The sequence below is a fragment of the Cricetulus griseus genome, chromosome 7, assembly GCF_003668045.3.
Source record: "Cricetulus griseus strain 17A/GY chromosome 7, alternate assembly CriGri-PICRH-1.0, whole genome shotgun sequence".
NCBI lineage: Eukaryota > Metazoa > Chordata > Mammalia > Rodentia > Cricetidae > Cricetulus > Cricetulus griseus.
This window is the reverse complement of record NC_048600.1, coordinates 12,147,396-12,164,168: the sequence shown is the minus strand read 5'-3', so window position 1 is coordinate 12,164,168 and position 16,773 is coordinate 12,147,396. Positions and strand designations below refer to the sequence as shown.

Below are 16,773 nucleotides of genomic sequence, written 5' to 3'. Positions count from 1 at the left end.
TCGGAGCAGAACAGGCTGCCTGCCAGTGACGAGTGTCTATTAACACAGCTAGTGTCAGGCACACTATTTTCAACTGCTGACTCATGGGCTAGCTCCCACTTTCTCCAGTCACTGGGACATGCAGGGGATTCAGTATGTATATTCTTTCCACTTCAGAGCAGATTCCCAAGAAGCAACCCCGCCTCGCCACCCACCGTGTGCTACTGGTCATTGCAAAGACTTGTACCCCACTAAAACTCAAAGTTCACAATAGGCATTTGCCAAGTCCATTTGAAGATGAGAGTGTCAATGTTGACGAAATCAAGGGCGTCCTTGTCATGTTACCATGCTCTCCACCTCTCTGCTGTTCTCAGTGGCCAGGCTTCCTCTGTGGTATCCCCGAGGCCAAAAGTCCAGATTTACCAGATGGAACTGCAGACTGGCAGAAACAGTTTAATTCAGAGACTGAGTTCAAAGTCCCCACTGCAATCACATCTATGGCTGTGTGACCTTGAGAACGTTATTTAAGCACTGAGCCTTGGTCATCTCCTCTCCCCCACCCACTTTGTAAATGCAGGGCCATGGTTGTACTAGGGAAGTCTGCTACCACTGAACTATATCCCTAGCCCTTTCTACTTTTATTATATTTATTTATTTACTTACTTACTTATTTTTGGGCAGCATATCTTGCATATCTTGCATATCCCAGGCTGGGTTCAAATTTTCTCTATAGCTGAGAAAGGCCTTAAACTTGTGATTCTCCTGTCTCTACCTCCCAGAGTGCTAGGATTACAGGCAGGGACCACCACACCCAGTTTTGGGGTGTTTGGGACAGAATCCAAAGTTTTATGCATGCTAGACAGACGCCCTCCCCCCTGTGCCACATCCCCCTTGTCATTTTTCTGTTGAGAATAGTATCTTGTTAAGCTGCCCAGGCTGGCTCCAAACTTGTGATCATCTTTCTTAGCCAATGAAATAGCTAGGATGACAGGCTGTGCCAGCTTCAGATTTTTCACCTGTAAAATAAGGTCAATAATAATTTCTGGAATGGCTGAGAGGTTTAAAAATATTAATACATAGTGCTTGGCGTCGTTCATATGTGATGTGTACTAGCAATTATTGCTATTGTTGTCAGTATTTCTGTTTAGGAGGGGGTGTGTGTCTGCACATCTTCACACAACCATCGGATGACTCAGCTCCATAAAATCACTCCTCCAGACATCAGGAGGAAGGTCTTGTTTCCAAGAGCAAGTTTGTGGATGTTTTCTGTGGCTTCCCTTGACCCAGGCTTAGGTTCCTGATGCCTCCAACTTAAAAATTAAATCGAGGCTCAGGCCAAAGCTTTGCATCACTCATTTGGGATGATGACCTTGGGCTGGGGGCATCTCTTTGGTTTTGTTGGCAGGAACCTGTGTCCTTGTGTCCTGAAGTTTGAGGATGACTCGGCAGAATTTGCCGCCCTGGTTGAAAGGAACAGGGAGTATCAGGTAAGCCTGTGTTGACTGAGTGAGTGGTGACTAGGAGGACTGTGCCAATGGAAGCACATTCAAGGATGCTAGCGGCCACACTGCGGCTTCTTTGAAGCTACAGAATGAAGTCACAGAACACACTTCACCAGGCCCCATGGCCCCATCTCCTCCTCCCTTAGGAAGGAATTCAAGTGTTGGTTGAAAGTAGATGGTAAGACATGAGCCTGGTTTCATTGTGTTTCTCCAGCTGTTCCAACCCCTGTGTCTTATCTCCTCCTGCAGAAAAGAACTGAAGAGCTGATCAACAGCCGGCGATATGACACTAGGGATGATTTCACTGTGGTTCTCCAGCCATTCTTTGAAAATGTGGCCGTGCCGCGGACCCCGGTAAAGAAATGATGCGTTGAGGATGAGGCGAGCCCCCAGAGGGTACACAGCTGCATTTTTGCCATCTGTAACTGATCCTCCCTTTCTGCTTGATGACTAGGAGGGCCTGCCTGACAACTCCTTCTTTGCCCCTGACTGTTTCCACTTCAGTGGCAAGACTCATGCCCGCTCAGCTGTTGCCCTCTGGAGGAACATGGTAAGAACTGTGTGGTGTAAGAACCCTCCCTCCCAGTCCAGTTGCCTGCCTCTCCCCTCATCCTGCCCTCCACCCCCACCCCACATCTTCACCAGTCTACCTGGTCCACCTGGTCCACATTCCCCATCTCCTTGCTTCTCTGTTTAGCTGGAACCTGTTGGCCACAAGACAAGACAATATGATTTTGAAAACAAGATCCCTATCCTGTGTCCGAACCAGGTATAGTGGGCTGTCTGGGCAATAAATACCCTCTGACTATATAGACAGGAGAGTAGTGAAGGGTAGGGAGTTAAAATGGAAGCTGGAGCTAGAACAGCAGATCTTAGCCAGTGAGAAAAAGCAGGATAGGACCCCAGGTTCCACTCACAAATTGTCAGATTCTTGGAGTTTGTCCCTTGGCCCTGTGAATTCCTCTGGGTCCCCCAAAAGGGTCTCTGGCTTCTCATTGGGAGCTACTGGGCCAGGGCTTGCATGGGAAGGGAGTTACAAATGGAGAGATCTTGCTTACCCAGGAAAGACTCTGAGCAAAGTGAGTGTCGGGTGGCAAGGCACACTGTTGGGAAGGGGCAGGGTGGAGAAAGGAGACCCAACACCGGCAGCTGATAGTCTGAGTGTGGGAACGAGTACATAGGCATTCCTGGGAGCTACTTAGGAGTTCAGTCTGAGTCTTGGGGCTGGGTTCGGGTTGTGCAGAAGGCCCTGCTGCATCTTGGATGGCAGCACATGGCGGTCAGCCTTTCTGGAAGGGTCTAAGTGCTAATTGTGGCCTGGGAAGGCTGGGAAAGGGCATGACAAGGCTGGTGTGAACCTGCCATTGTTCACTCCTCTCTTCCCACAGACCTTGCAATTTCTGAGCACCTACAAGAACAGCAACCAGGTATCTACCTAAGTCTCCCTTTGGTTCACCAGGCAATGGGGTGGGCAGCCCCTGCTGATGGGAAGATGGGGAGAACTCCTGATAGAAAGTACAAGATGGTTCGTACCCTTTCATGAAATCATCTCTCCACCCACATCTTCCAGTGGGTGGGGAGCAGTATAAACTCCATGTCAATCAAACTGCAGCCCCACCAAGACAGAATGAAGCTAGCCACCCCTTTCACTGAGAAAGGAATGGGCAGAGGGTGGGGTGGGTCATTTTTGATGGCCCCAAGTCTTTGCCCTGGATGAAAGAGAGGTAGAGTTAGATGAACAGATCCCAGCTTGGCTGATATTCGGAATCACCTCAGGTGGCATCTTCCAGTGCCCCTGGAGGCCCCTCCCGATGTACAGGACCCAGGGCTCTGTTTTTTTCAAGCCTGCTGAGTGAGCCTGATGCCTACCCCACTTCTCTGGTCACTGCCCCCTTAACCCTAAGAGTCTGGGATTGGCTCTTTGCATTTAGGATTATGGAACCTGGACATTATGCAAGGACAGAGCCCCTTCTGCCTCACCACCAACCTCAGGTAAGCTCCTGTGACCACTGGGATCCAAGACCCCTGCACAAAGGCTCACATACCTGTGAGTAATCTCTAAAGCTGCTCATGGTAACCACTCAACACAGTTCTGACCAATGCTTTCTTCCTAGCCAGGGGAAGGGACTCCCTGCCCAGCTCTGGCCTTTGGCAGTTTCATGCTGGGCAAGCCCCAATGCATTCTGGGCCAGGAGCTGTTTCCCATCCTGCTTTCTTGATCTAATCAGGGACACACAGAAGACACAGGAGCTTGCCTTCAGTTAACCTAGCCCTGCATGGTGCTGAAGTCCAGAGGTAGATGATGCCAGGGAGTCCCATTAAACAGAAAGCTCTGTGGAAATGTGTCCTCAAGCTCTGCCTGAGGAAGGGTCTAGAAAGTTCTCTGGGCTCCTCAGAAAGGACTTGAGGCTAGGGGAAGGTCTGTCATGACTATTTGTTAGATTCTTGTGGAAATCTAGAACCCAGTTCTGAACAGGCTATCTTGGGCCATGTCTGTCTGGTTGGACACTAACGTGGATTCTGCCTCATCTTCCCCTCCATTCCTGTGTGGTGCCTTGCAGTATCCCTTTCATCTGTTTCTCCATCTTCTAGCCCAATGAAAGCCTGAAAACTGTTTGTCTCTTATGAGGAAGCACTTGTATGGAACTTCTGCCAACAGTTTGGGCTCCCCAGCTCTACATGGCCTAAGCACACGTGGGGTCTTGTTCTGAGTGTTGGCATGAAACAGAAGCCCTAGAGTGTGTGTGCAGCTCCCTTCCTGGACTCAACCATGTCCACTCATTTTTTTCAGTGCATGCCCTGAGGCCTGCAGACATCAAAGTTGTGGCAGCTCTGGGAGACTCTCTGACTGTAAGGACTTTTGAGCCCTGGGAGTGGGAATGGGCATGGCATGGGAGGGCGGTGAGAGTGGGCAATGGGTGTGGTGAGGCCATTCCAAGTCCTTGCCCTCCTAACTCTAAAGCCTGCACTCCCATCTTCTACAATCTCTTGCTCTTCTGCCCTGGCTCTATCTGCCCAGGAGAATGGCAACAATTTTATTTTTATAACTGCTTTATCAAGTAGGTGTGCAGGGGGAAAAAAAACAACTTTTTTTCAGGAATGAACTGAATATATTCTCAGTTGTCAGAGGTTTTGAACACCTAAAACCACTTTTTGACATATGCAAAAAATATGTCATTTGTACTCAAAATTCTCCAACTGATGCCTGTGTGGGTGCTATCCTCCCTCCCTTTTGAGCAGCCCAGACTCCCCACCCCCATCTGTTTCCTCCGCATCGACACAGAAGGCAACTCTATCCTTCAGTGGTGGATGAAGCCCTGCTCCTCACTTTCTACACTGGGCTGTGCTGCCATCCCAGGACACCACCTTCTGACAGCACAGCTAGGGCTTTAGAAATGCCTTCCTGGGGGTTCTAAAGGAAAAAAAGGAGAAATGAGGGATTTTTACTGGAAATCTCCCCGTCACAGTGGCTCTACCCTAAGCACTATGCCACGTCCGTAAAGACGTGTGTGGTTTTTGCTGGTAATATTATTGACATCACTCCCATTTGTAAAGCACTTGTAAGTTTTCCAGTCTTTACAGCTGTGATCCCAATTGGGCCCCAAACCTGTTGTGTGGAAAGGCATGCCATAGTGAAAGAAGGTATAGCTGGGAAGGAGGGTCACAGGGTGTATCCCTTCACTTCCAATCTTTGTGCCTTTCTTGCTTCCATGAGTGCACTGGGGGCCACGTCTTCAGAACCCTTGTCCACAGATCCCTTTTCTCTGTGACTCATTTATTTTCTTGTGGAATTTGATGTTCTCAAAGGCTGGCAATGGAATCGGCTCCCAAGAAGGTGACCTCTCCGATATCAGCACACAGTATCGAGGACTGTCATACGGGTAATGTTAATCTTTGACCTCCTCTTCCCCAGAGCTCAGCCTGATTGCTGTTTTGTTACCTTTTTGGTTTTGTGCATTTTTCTTTTGTTGCAAGAGCCTCAGGGAATCTGGATTGGGCTTGAACTAATTATGTAAGGGGAGATGACCTGGGCTTCTAGCCCTCCTCTCTCTACCTCCCAGCTGCTGGAATTGCCGGTGTGCACTGGCTGGGATATGGGCTCAGCTCCTATAAATGCACAAATCTCAAAAAGCAAGGACCAGGTCTAGAAGGGGCTTTCAGAGGAACAGCTATATATTTCTGCAAAGTATGAACATTGACTGAATGGAGAGCATAATTTTGCTGTTAATGATCCTTTTATTTTTAAATTATGCAGAAAAAGTAAATCAAGGTTCTTTCCAAACTCCTGAGTCAGCAAATCCAACATGAAATGTTCCCGAAAAGCACCAAATCCTTGAGTCTCCACCTGCCAATTTGCATGTCTGTGTTCGTACGTTGATGCTACTGTGTTTGTGTCTTCACTTCATGTATGTATTCGTGTCATTTTGTCATCACACCTCTCCATATATATGTACGCATCTATACAGAAAACTGCCAAGAACCAATACTCACTTCCGGAGGAAATAATGGATGCAAGTTGCAATCAGTGGGCATTCCTGAGCAACTCCTGTGTGCTGGCACAGGATTAAGAGCTGAATGGATGTCTGAGTGTCAGCTGCATAATCACCTGGTAGTGTTCTTTAGAAATTAAAGCTTCCTGAGTGCCACAGGGTGGGAAAGGCTTCCCAGAGATAGTGGTACCCAGCATGTCACAAGTGAAGGGGTGAGAAAGGGCACCCAGATTCAGATGTAGAGAGGAGCTCAGGCTCGGGATGTCAGGTGAGCAATTGAGTGTCGGCTGTGTTACATTTCTTTCCTAATAAAGTCTGAGGTTGGGCATATTTCAAAGTAATCAGTGAGCAGTTACGGGCTCAGCTGGGAAACCAAAGCCTGCCACAAGAGGGCAGAGCATTAATGAGCAGTTGGCTGCTCAGAAACAAAATACTTCCTTTTTTGGGGTGCATTCATTTCAAGGATCCTGTCTAAGAAAGTGATAGGAGATGAGGTGGGGTGATCATAGCCTAGGAAAGCCCCAGAGAGACCTGTTTCACAAGGTAACAGAGAGAGGCGGGATCCCAGAGCTGCTAATCACCCACCGAGAAGTTCCAATGCACCCTCAACATGAGAGCAATCTCCCCTCTCAGAACTGGGCAACAGCCTTTCAGCTCAGAGCCCCCATGTAGCTACATGTCTTCAGCCAGGTCAGTGGTCTCTAGTGGGCTACCTGGAACAAAACAGAGCCTTCTTACTCAGCACTCTTCTCGATTGCTACTGAAGCTATGAGGGAAAAGAAAAGGAGAGGGGGCGGGACAGGACTTACTGCCATTCAGAAGAGGCCTGGTTTGCAGCAACTGCTCTCCATCTCAGCTAAAGGAGGCAGTGACGTCATCATTATGTGAGGGAAAGCACACACAAGTGTCCATGTCCGATCCAGAGGAATACCCCTTGGGAACAGAAGTGACTGGTGAAGCCTGGCAGGTAGTTGAGATAGTGGAGCTCCCAATCCAGATCCGTAAGGCTTCTTGCAAAGAGACTTCTTGCACAGCTGTGCAAGTGTTCAGCCACTCTCTGTTCTTTCCTGTGAATAAAATGCCTAAACTTTCGAGTTCTAATCCTAATGACCCATGGCCAATGACTGTTGTCACTTTGAGTAGAAACCCTGTTTCTGTCAAATATCTCCTCCCAAGGGCACCTGTGTTAAGAATGGAAGCTGTAGGTTAATGTCTAAGTGACAGTGATAAGCCACCAGACAGATGTTTCTTGGTATTGTTCCATGGAATATAAGCTGTCCAAAAGGGGAGTTCCTTTGTATTTGTGGTAAAACACTGCCTACTATTTCCTTCATGCGCATGCCAACATAGTAAAGGCTCTGAGAAGGGCTGCATTGAAGACCTCTTTATGTCTTATGTTTGATTCAGGGTTTCCCTTAATTCTAGAATATTCTTTCTTTGAAATATCTTGTTAACCTCTGGGAAATGTCCATGAAGTAGACTGATCAGAGAAAAACAATTTTCTGGAGCCCTCTATATTGGAAATACTAGGCAATGAGATGATTGCAGGAAATTAAGAAAGCACCTAGGACCTTTTCCTCCAAGGAAACAGTGGGAAAACCAGACCTTGTAGAGACAGGGAAGAAGGGGCCCCAGGATTCTTTGGGGATGGGTGGTTGTAACAGGACCTATAGATGTTTCCAAGGTCCCTTACTTAGCCTATGAGACTGTGCACATATGGATGCCATTGTCAGCTAGCTTACCGGTAAGTCAACCTGAAAGCTTTCTTTAGAATATAGCTTTTTCTTTGGTAGAAATACATTGGCTTGTTTGGGATTATTCTATGGACCAAAATAAAATTTACTTGAACCAAAGCAAAATACATCTTAGTTTTGTTTTTGTTAGGACTTTAACCTCACATTTCTGACACTTTCAACACACATCACTAAGCATCTCCTGTACATTTCTGCACACTGGTGGCAACAGATGAAGGAAGTCTAGCCATTGAGTTGATGTGTCATAGATTACATTTCCTGAAGAGTCTGATGCAGACCACTTTTGACATGAGTGTTTCCTTCCATGTTTTTGTAGTTCTGACCAAAATGGTGACTGAAATATTTGACTTGTCTGTGTTTATTTGTGTGCTTGTCTTTTCTCCTCCTGGTGCCATTCTAAAATGGCACCGGGAATGTCTGTTGGTCTTGCTCTGCCACCACCACCCCCTTTTTTTAAGTACCAAGATACCTTTAAGAAATGCAAGTAGAAGATACATGATATGTATGTGGTTATATCTGTTTTCTTGTTTATTGAGGGAAATATGCAGAACACAACAGATGGGACAGTATATGGATTTCTGATTTCCTTCCAAATGTAAGATGCTCCAATTTAGTAACTTTGGCTCAGAGAAGAAAGGATTCAGAAGCAGCACCTTCATGTAAAGCTAGAAAAGACTTTAGTGGTGACAAAAGCCCAACCATTATCCCAGCCCCAGACATTGATGGGCCATGGGGGAGAAAACTGAGTGATGTAGAGGGAAGATCCTAGTGACTTTGACTTATGGCCATCCTTGAAAGGTTGCTACCAGAGGGCTAGCTGCTAAGCGTGTATTCTCAAACTCCCCTGGCCTGGAATGACATCCTGGAACTGAGAAAAAGGGCACAGAAGAAAACCAGACAGTTTTTGTTTTTGTTTTTTGAGACAGGATTTCTCTGTAACAGTCCTGGCTGCCCTGGACCAGGTTGATCTCAAATTCAAAAACATCTGCCTGCCTCTGTCTCCTGATTAAAGGAGTGTGCCACCATGCCTGGCTAGACTTTTTTTTAAGATAGAAATAAGTATCTCCTTTAAGCCTGTGGAAGGAAATGACCTCTCATACAGTGTGTTTTGAGGTTAGTCCAGATAAAATGAGATGGGGCATTGGAAGGCAGCAAGCTCCCAGCCTCGGAATCTTCCATTGGAATCTACCTGATACTGGGCAAACAAAGCGTATCTGTGTTCTCAAGGTTTCCAGCTCAAGCTTGGTCTTAGTTACCCTTAGCCACTAACCTCCCAGCCCCTCTGCTTTCTACTCTGTCACAGTGAGATGGCCACAGCTAACTCCTAAGCTTTGGACAGGAGAAAGAACCATGATCTACAGTACAGTGCATGCTGGGCACTCAGTGTCCTCAGCTAAGTGCTGTCCACTCAAGTGGGTAAAGAGGGAAAGTCTTTTACCTTCAAATCCTAGACTGAGGGGAAACAGTCCACTGGTGAATCTCGAATGTTATCAGGATCCTTCAAAATTCTAAGGACAGTTGAGGATTGCTCTTTGGTGAAGTTTTTAAACTAACTTGGTTTTTCTCCTTCCCTGCCTTGCTCACTCCTTACAGTGCTGGTGGAGATGAGTCCCTGGGGAATGTGACCACCTTGCCCAGTAAGTAGCTACCAAGGGCTTGAGTAGGACTGGCTGCTCAAGGAAACAGCACATCCTTAGGGACTAGCCCTGAAGCGGAAGAGGCCCCAGAAGTCAGCCTCAGGGGGTGAAATGGGCATTGGACATGGAGCCTGCAGAACTGGGTTCAATTCCTGCTGTTTCTGTATTCTTGTGAGGTGACCTAGGGCAAACCACCAAATGCCCTAGGCCTTGAGCTTTTTCAACTTGGCCCGAAAAATGCCAAGACAAATCTATTTGGGTCCTTCACCAAGTTGTAAGTCAAGTAGAGAAAAATACTTCTGCAACAAACTCCGACCTTACCTCGTCTCGCTTCTCATCACATCATTCCAAGCGAGAGGCCCTAGTTTCTGTCAGTCTTATGTTCCCAGGGTTGCAAAAGAATGATGTTACAGCCCATGGTGAACCTTAGAACCTTTTTTAGTACTGAAGAAGATACCCTAGTCTTCTGTCTTGAGTTCTGTGCCTAGAGTCTACCTTTCCTCTTGCAGATATCCTACGGGAATTTAATGGAAACCTCACAGGCTACGCATTAGGCATCGGTGACGTCAATTCTACAAGTGCATTCCTTAACCAGGCTGTTCCTAGGGCGAAAGCTGAGTATGACATTTGGGGGTCTACAGAGAGGGAAACAGAAGCATGCAGTCAGTCCCTCAGAGATCCCCATAGAGACCCACAAAGGGGCAATTCACCCATCTGCAGCAATGATTTTGAGGGTGCTCTGTCCTGTCCCCCTGTAACCAAAGTTAACACATGGAGTTTAGGGTGGCCTTGGATGTGGGAAGGAGTCGTGTCCCTCCAGTTAATTGCCACCCAGATCCTTGGTTGGGCTTTCGCACACTTTGACATCTAAGAGTTGAACTAACTGAGCAATATTGCCAATTTTTGAAGCTCACTCTAACATAATGCTGCTAGAAAAATTCTATCTCCCCAGAGGATCATGGGTAGCACTTACCCTATATGATCAGGTAAGGCCTACTGTGTGGAAGTCAAGATTTCCAGCCTAAGGGAGCCTCTCTTTGTCTCCCTAGTCCTGGAATGGACCTAACAAAAAAAACAAACTGGATATATCCAGGGGGCTGCTGAGGCAGAGCTGCCTAGCCTCCTGGGATGGTCTCTCAAGGAGGTGTACTAATTCTTCTAGAGACCCCAGAAGCCTGGAGCTCCTGCTCCCCACAGTTCTTGGCCCATCCATTGTTTCAGCCCATAGCTCTAGTTGGTGGGCATGCCCCAACACCTGTTTACTGAGCTCTATAGTTGCAGTAGCCTGTGACATACAATTTTACTATCCTACCCAAGGACACCATTGTGCTATGATGCCATCGCTCAGGCTTCTACCAGCACCTCAGAGTGTTATAAAAGCCTGTAGTATGTAGGCCCTATAGGGTAAGAGGACAAATACAGACATTTCAACAGAAAGACTGACTATCTCTCCTCAGGAACCTTGCAAGCCAAGTCCAGACTCTGGTTCAGAAGATGAAGAATGATCAGGTGAGTCAGACTGGTGTTTGCTGATAGTGTTAGTTATCTAACCCACTGGAACTTTCCCCAGATGGGATGCTCTGCTGTGAAAAGCAGTGAGTGCCCTTCTGCTTGAAGCATTCAGAGGTAGGAAAGCCCCCTTGTCTGAGACCTTCTAGAGGATGTTATATCAGTAGTGGAAAGGTGACAGCTGGTCCCTCCTGTTGCTAAGATTCTGGTCTATAAATAAAGCCTTTAAAATGCTACCAGCTGCAAGGTTCTGATTGTGTTATTTCAAGTGGACAAGGAAGTCACAAGGAGATGACTGGATTTCCTAGAGCTGTGACAGTTTGTCGGAAATGGTGAGCATTTTCTTCCCTCCTAATGTAGAGAGTGAACTTCTTCCACGACTGGAAGGTCATCACCATCATGATCGGGGCCAGTGACTTGTGTGACTTCTGCACGGATTCGGTAATTGCATAGGGTCTGGGCCTGATCCAGACCCTGACCATTAGGCATTGGAGACTGAGGTCCCTACAGTTCACCCCAGGGGGCATTTAACTCCAATCACATTGCACATGTGTACATATAACTCAGGCACCCCACACATTCATGCACGTGAGCTCCTTATGGTCAACTTTGTGGTTGACTGCATGTCCCAAGTGGTGAGGGGCCAGGTAGCACATGCATGTAGAGAGTTCTTTACAACTCTCTAAAGAAACCCCCAAGCATTTTGGGAAAGCATTCTTCATTTTCCACTCTGGTCAGTGGTTCCAATCTTCTAATCAGCTTGCCCCTGACAACAATGAGTCATCGGGCATTCAGCTCAGATTCTAACATGCTGATGTATTCACAGATGGTGGTGGCAGGGTTACAAGTCCTTGGGGCTGGACCAGAAGGGTATCCCATGCCTGCCCCTCTGCCCTCTCACTGGAACCAACCCTTTCCTTCCCCTTCCCCTTCCCTTTGTCTTTCCAGAATCGGTACTCTGCAGCCAACTTTTTTGACCATCTCCGCAATGCACTGGACATACTGCATAGGGAGGTGGGTAAGGGCTTCTGTAACTTGGTTACAGCTCTAGTATAGTGGAGGTATAGTTGAGAGAGGAGAGGCATGGGCTCTGTCTCTTTCCAGAGTCTCCAGTCTTATTCCCAAGTCCTTCCATTCTATTTGGAAGGCGCTCCGGAGATCTCAGGTATCAAGAAAGGAAGGCACTGTATACTAGCATCTTTCCAGGACATTCCTTGGTGTTAGCAGCTGGCCAGTGCCCAGGCTTGGCATTGCATTTTGAACACAGAGTGTGTCTTGATTAAGCCTCTATATATACCCAGCCTCACTTCTTCCAACCCACTGATAACTTGTGGGCAGCAACAAGCTGCCTCTGCTATGCCATGGAAACAACACTGTAACCATCAGATGCTCTGCTGGGTAACTGAGTCCCCATGTCTACTCAGAAGAAGTTGATCCAAGTCAAGCTGGCAGAAACTGGCCAGGAGCCAGTGGCCTGGCAAACAAGTTGCCTACCACATGAAGCTTTGGCTCACTGAATGATGGCTGGAGAGAGCTGAGCTCTTGGTATTTATTGACCCATCCTTGAGGCCCTGTCTATTCTGTAGCTGTGCAGGGCACATCCCACCTGCTGGTATCCTTGTATCTTGCATGGCCTGCAGCACTCCATGATGTAGTCCCGTGTAGACTCCTCTTTTAAACTCAAGAGATGGGCCCAAAGTCTAAAAAGGGAGCCTCTATCCAAACCCTAGGAGCCCCTGTCTTACCTGCAGCCTTCTCTTTAGGTACCCAGAGCCCTGGTCAACCTCTTGGACTTCATGAACCCCAGTATCATACGGCAAGTGTTCCTGAAGAACCCAGACAAGTGCCCAGTGCATCAGGCCAGGTAGGCAGGCACTGGTCATTCCATCCAAGAGATCTAAGCCTTGGTCTGGCCTGCCCATTCAGCAGTGACTCCCCAGGGTCTCTGCAACTTAGTCCTTCGATGTTTATAAGCAAGGACTTGTGCTAGCACCATCCTCTCCTGGGAGGTTGAGAGCTTTGATCCTGTCCCTTACCCTATCCCAGGTGCCAGACAGGAACTTCTACAACAGCAAGAACCATAGGGGCTACTATTGGAGAAACTGAGTAGCCGAAACTGAAAAGGGAGACCCAGAATGGTATTTTTGTGTGGCTAAACTACAATGGAGAGCAAGAGCCAGAACACCCAACCCAGGCACCTTGTCTGGAAGAGAGGAGTTGGGGGAAGGGAAAGGATGACTGTTAGCATTTCTGTAACTGGGTGGTCGGTATCCAGGTGTGTGATTCCCCATTCTTCACACCTCTTCATGTACCTATTGACTTAACAAATCTCACAGGGACTGGAGAGCAGCTGACTGCTCTTCCAGAGGTCCTGAGTTCAATTCTCAGCAACCACATGGTGACTCACAACCATCTATAATGAGATCTGGTGCCCTCTTCTGATATGCAGGTTCACATGTAGGCAGAACACTGTGTAGAATAAATAAATATCACAGAATTTACTGTGCCCCAGGCACCGTCCTGAAGGCATTAGAAATACAGATGACATTGCCTTAGGATTCTGACCTTTATAATGCTACAAAAGCCACATGCACTCAAGAGAAAACAGAGTACAACCTTTTCCTGGCCTGGGTATATATATAGTCCCATGCTCTCTTGGAAGCCCCAAGAAATACCTCAAGAAAGGGCCCCCACCCCAAAGGAGAAACAGTCAGCTCACTGCAGTATGTGGGGCTAACATGATGCAATATTTAGTAGGTATGTATAACAAATGATTGGTTTTCTTTTTCCATTTTCTGAGGGTGTGTGGTCACATGTGTATATGCATGTTTGTATGGGGGACGCACGTGTGTGGGTGCGTTTGCATGTGCCTGTGAAGGCCTGAAGCTGATGCCAGGACCCATCCTTGGCTGCTCTTCCACCTCATTAAACGAGGCAGGTTGTCTCAGTCAAACCCAGAGCTCACTGATGTGGCTCGTCTCACTAGCCAGTTTGCTCTGGGAATCCCCTGCTCCCATTTCCCTAGGCTATAATTGCAGGTGGGATGCTGCACCCCACCCCTGGAATTTCTGGGGGTTCTGGGAATCCAAACTCTGGCCCTCCCACTTACAGCAAGCACTTTAACCCTTGAGTCACCCCCAGCCCAGAAAATGAATTTCATCGGATAGTATGATAAACTTTACAGGAGCTCATTGGAACTGACCTCTATCGTATGTCAGAGGCCGTCTTTAACTTTCCTCTTAATGCTAAGTGTATATGAATAAAGCTAACTCATAATCAGAGAAAAGGCATTAGAATGGCATTAGAGGAGGTGTCTCAGCGTATGAATATCAGAGTCCTGGTGTACCTGCTTCAATACCAGCATGCATTGCTAATTTTTTTTCTAGTTAAACATTGCATTCTCATTGCCTAAATTCATTTACTCTACAGAATGGGACAGGCCTAACCTCTGAAGTCCAACTCTAGTACTTGATAAAGTAGACTCAAACTGCAGATTCCCCCACCCCACCCCTGTCACATTTTCAAGACAGAGGACAGGTGCCTCAGAACCCCCAGGCACTTGTGCTCCCTATCCAAGGCTTGAGTGAGCCTTGCTACCTGCCCCAGTTCTGTGTGGCCAGAAGCAGTCCCTGAATGGAGCTTCACCTATGAATCTTCTTGCCACTCCCCTTTCTTTGTACAGTGTTCTGTGCAACTGTGTTCTGACCCCTGGAGAGAATTCCCCTGAGCTGGCCAGGTTGGAGACCTTCACCAAGTCCTACCAGGTAAGGTAGAGGAGAGCCCATGTCCTCCTCCCCTGATCTTCCTATGACAGCCCAGAGGAGGCATGAAGGATTTATGGAGCAAGATATCAACCATCCTGGGCCCCTCCCTCTGCCCCACCTGACTGAGGGTCTCAGTTTCCTTGGCTAGAAAAATCCCAGTGGTATCCAGGTGATACTGGTATGGCTGAGGCACCTTTGGGAGGGGGGTTGTTAAACCTCATTGTTAGTCAGGAGGTTTGGGGTGCTCCATGAAGCCACACTAGAGACTAGCTTCTTCTCATTTCCCTGGCCCCCATTCTCACACCAGTCCCCACAGACAGAACACAAGGGATTACAGGCTAGGAGCCTGGCATAATCTGGAGTGTATTCTCTGGGTTTTGCTTATTTGTTTGTGGCACTTTCTGCCAGCCCTTTAGAGATGGCAGGTTTAAACCAACAACTAAAACAATACACCCATTTCCAAACTCTGAATGGGATTTGCTATCGAAAACATTTGCATCAGGCTGAGTCAGCTCCCTTGTCTAAGGGGATGGGGACAGGGATGCTGTGTGCCAGCTGTCCTTACCCTACCCTGTGCTAAAGGCTGCCGTTTGTGTGTGTGTGTTCCCAGAGTAGCATGCTCCAGCTGGTTGAGTCAGGCCGCTACGATACCCGGGAGGACTTTACTGTGGTGTTGCAGCCCCTTTTCCTCAACATCAGGCTCCCTATCCTAGAGGTACGCTCCCCCACCTTAGGCTCTGGAGGAAGAACTGCTATGGGTATCTGGCAAGAGAGCCATCAAGGCAGGAATGAATGAGAATGGGAAGGACACAGAGAACTCTGCAGATGCTACGCTAGCGGGCACAGTGTCATTTAACACCCGAACCCAGGTATTATGCATCCCACAGATAAGATTGCCACAACTGTCTTTGGGGATACTGTGAGCCCCACAGAACAGAACTGTAGAGATGTGTTGTATCCTTCCTAAAATCAGAAAGGAAATAAAAGGTGGTCAAGACTCACAGGGTATCCAAGTCTACATTAATGGCTTGCTGCCACGCATGTAGTCTCTCTTACATGTGGCCCTGTGGTTATAAAAGAGTTCTTGTGCTATGTTCCCACCCCTTGGCACTCTGCCTGGCACTTCCTCTCAGTGTGGAAGAGCTCTGTGGGCAGAGCAGGTAAGGCCTCTATCCCAAGACCTCAGACAACTTGGGGGAAAGCTGGAAGGAGAACAGAGTGGTGTATGCAGATCCTGCAGCGAGAAGAGCTGGAGTCAGGCGACCTCCCGGCCTGCTGTCAGCTCTGGCCAGGCCCACCTGGTGTGTGCTTTAATCCTCTCTGACTAATTGTGGAGGCTGCGGATTAGGAAGGAAGTGCCCCTACCCCCATCCCTACCCCCCACCCCACCCTAGCTAGTTTAGCATTAGTTACTTTTCATTTGTGACAAAATACCTCTCAAAGCATCTGAAGGAAGGAAAGGGTTTGTTTTGGCCATCCTTTTAGTTTAAGAAGGGACACAGTGTATCCTGGCAGGGATGGCATGGTCAGGAGCATGAGAGGCAGCTGGTTACATAGTGTCTACTGTCCCTACTGTCCAGAAGCAGAACCCCAGGAATGCTTGTCCTCAGTTAGCTTTCTCTCCCTGTGTAGTCCAGTATCCCCAGTCCATTCAGTGTGGGCCTCCCAACCCCCAATTCACCCGCTCTCAGTCAGGTTGATGCCAATATTAACCAATACACTACCAAGACTCCATGGAGAACCAAGAAGGTAGCTTGCTTCACTTACAGCATGAGTTAGGCATTGTACAAAAGTTCCCAAACAAAGCACTCTTTAAATAAAACACAGAGAATGTGGAGGCCAGAGAAGGTACGGCTTGAGATCACCCAAAGCTATCTGTGGGGATGCTTTTATGTCCCTGCCTTGTTCCCAAAGGGAAGAGGGTATTTTGTGGTCATTCTTAAGGATCACATGGCCTGTGGCTCTCTCACCCCACAGGACCTGGAGGAAGTGTGCTTGTCTCTTTCAGGATGGGCATCCAGATACCTCCTTCTTTGCCCCAGACTGCATCCTCCCTAACCAGAAGTTCCACTCTCAGCTCTCGAGAGCCCTTTGGGCCAATATGGTAAGATAGAGGACTGCTTCTGGCAGTGCAGTCT

At 47.9% G+C, this 16,773-nt stretch overlaps 1 protein-coding gene across 1 annotated transcript in view; it reads left to right on the top strand.

Annotated features, from left to right (window-relative positions):
* The window catches only part of Plb1 (phospholipase B1), a 93,910-nt gene that overhangs the window by 42,699 nt on the left and 34,438 nt on the right, over positions 1-16,773 (top strand). The window contains exons 19-35 of the mRNA XM_027424423.2: positions 1,385-1,466; positions 1,731-1,835; positions 1,936-2,031; positions 2,179-2,250; positions 2,870-2,908; positions 3,413-3,473; positions 4,273-4,331; positions 5,289-5,362; positions 9,319-9,362; positions 9,872-9,980; positions 10,820-10,871; positions 11,232-11,312; positions 11,820-11,885; positions 12,635-12,735; positions 14,554-14,635; positions 15,246-15,350; positions 16,644-16,739. Coding sequence (XP_027280224.2) covers positions 1,385-1,466; positions 1,731-1,835; positions 1,936-2,031; positions 2,179-2,250; positions 2,870-2,908; positions 3,413-3,473; positions 4,273-4,331; positions 5,289-5,362; positions 9,319-9,362; positions 9,872-9,980; positions 10,820-10,871; positions 11,232-11,312; positions 11,820-11,885; positions 12,635-12,735; positions 14,554-14,635; positions 15,246-15,350; positions 16,644-16,739 — 1,324 coding nt within the window. The remainder of the gene's footprint in view (positions 1-1,384; positions 1,467-1,730; positions 1,836-1,935; positions 2,032-2,178; positions 2,251-2,869; positions 2,909-3,412; positions 3,474-4,272; positions 4,332-5,288; positions 5,363-9,318; positions 9,363-9,871; positions 9,981-10,819; positions 10,872-11,231; positions 11,313-11,819; positions 11,886-12,634; positions 12,736-14,553; positions 14,636-15,245; positions 15,351-16,643; positions 16,740-16,773) is intronic.